The sequence below is a fragment of the Salvia hispanica genome, chromosome 5, assembly GCF_029641045.1.
Source record: "Salvia hispanica isolate PSC_SH4W2 chromosome 5, Shi_PSC_v1, whole genome shotgun sequence".
Classification (NCBI taxonomy): Eukaryota; Viridiplantae; Streptophyta; class Magnoliopsida; order Lamiales; family Lamiaceae; genus Salvia; species Salvia hispanica.
This window is the reverse complement of record NC_142696.1, coordinates 8,114,995-8,116,910: the sequence shown is the minus strand read 5'-3', so window position 1 is coordinate 8,116,910 and position 1,916 is coordinate 8,114,995. Positions and strand designations below refer to the sequence as shown.

Sequence of the window (1,916 nt, the reverse complement as noted above, 5' to 3'; positions counted from 1 at the left end):
TAGTTATTATTTCCTCTGTCCGCCACTAGAAGTCTCATTTCTTGGTGACACGAGTTTTAAGAAATATAAAAAAAGTGGATGAGAGAAAATAAGTGGAATATGGATCGCAATTGTATATATTATTTTTAAATGGAATGTGAGTTGAATGGGTTAGTGGGATTCGAGACATTTTTACCATTTATAATAAAAATGAACCATGACTCTTATTCACGGATGGGCTAAAATGGAAAAACGTGACTTCTATCTGCAGAAGGAAGCTCTCGCATATTAGTCCGTCAATATTACATTTACTATTTTGTTTTGGTAAAAGAAAGCGGCTAAAGCAAAGTACAAAGCAACTGAAGTATGTAAATAAACACCTAATCTCACGGATGAACCAATTACTGTTGGTTTAAATATGGAGTAATAGTATGTAACAAGGATCTCAAACCCAAATTAGCATACATGCTTGCACATTGCCGGAAGCCTTCATCGTAAATTCCGATTGAGACAAGTTTCTGCCGTCGTTAGACTGCATCCCAAAACAAGAGATTTGATTTTAATTAGTTGGAAGAGACACAAACTTGTCGACACAAAATTAGAATAACTCCAACTAAAAACGGTGATTAATTCATACATAACTAACATAACTCAAGACAAAAAATACTAAACAAAATGTGGAATAAATATAGAAATGGAGCAATCACCAATGAACTCCATTCCTATATATATGCACCATTATATTCACTTCTCCACCAATCACAACAAAATCACAAGTTAAGTTCGTGTTCGAGTTCGAGAATGAAGTCATTTGCCGCTATAATCGGGTTTACATTATTAGTAGGTGTATTGATGGTTGCAGAAAGCAGCCCAAACACCTCTATAAACTCATGGCGTTGCAATGTGAATTCCTACTCTTCCAATGACGCTTACGCGGACAACGTCGAATACGTGCTTGCGGATTTGATGAACGTCACTCCCAACGCCGGCTACGATTACTACACTCGGTCGCCTTCCAAGTCGGCCGTCTGCTACGGCCACGCCACATGCTCGTCGGCTCTCTCCTACAACGACTGCGCCGACTGCCTCACTGCAGCCAGGTCCTCTGTCAAGGACATATGCGCCGCCAAAATCGGCGGCGAGGTGGACCTGGTCGACTGCACCATTAGATATGAGAATTACTCTTTCTAATTATCACTTCTTAATTACTTTTTACGTGTCTTGCATTTTTGTTTTCGTTTTATTCCTTTTGTCGAAGAATTTGAATTATTTGTGTTTAATTTGTTGTTGAGATGTTGGAATGAAATTCGTGATCACTCTGTTGCACTACGTTTTCCTACTCGGTTTGCCGTGGAGATAACAAAATCGCCAAATTTTTATCACCAGTGGGGGTTTTAACTTTTAAGCTATGTCATTGCTGAAATTTAACGGTTGCATGATGAGAATAAATCAAAATAAGTTTGGTAATTTACAACACCCCACGCTAATAAGCAGCAATTGAAATGGGACTCGGATGAAATAAGCTCATGAAGAATCCTAACACATACTCCCTCCGTTCCATAGTAATGGAGGCGTTTTTTTTCGTCACAGAGATTAAGAAAAATTGTATTAGGTGGGTTAAGCAAAGGGAGAATAAAGTGAAAAATAAAAATGTAGAGAGACGAAAATGTGTTGACTTTTATTAAAAGGGAAAATGACTCTATTACTATGGAACGTACCAAAATAACAAAATCACTCTATTACTAAGGAACGAAGAGAGTAGTAATTACTATGAACGGAAAACGGAAATACAAAGTAAAATGCAAATAACAATACTCAAGATTACTCTGATCCTAACTTTTTTCACCGATTTTTATTTACAAAGTTAAAAATTTTCTTAAAACCTACACCGATGAATTTATTTCTACTAGTGGCGGATGGGGGGAGGGGCGGTCGCC

At 37.6% G+C, this 1,916-nt stretch overlaps 1 protein-coding gene across 1 annotated transcript; it reads left to right on the top strand.

Moving 5' to 3' along the window:
- The first annotated feature begins 831 nt into the window (after positions 1 to 831).
- LOC125189915 (antifungal protein ginkbilobin-like protein) lies at positions 832 to 1,170 on the top strand. Its single transcript, XM_048087134.1, has one exon. It carries the CDS (start codon positions 832 to 834, stop codon positions 1,168 to 1,170), a length of 339 nt encoding a protein of 112 aa, XP_047943091.1.
- Positions 1,171 to 1,916: the final 746 nt, after the last annotated feature.

Coding starts and splice junctions, on each gene's coding strand:
- LOC125189915 (XM_048087134.1), top strand. CDS start 832: ATGGTTGCAGAAAGCAGCCCAAACACCTCTATAAACTCATGGCGTTGC.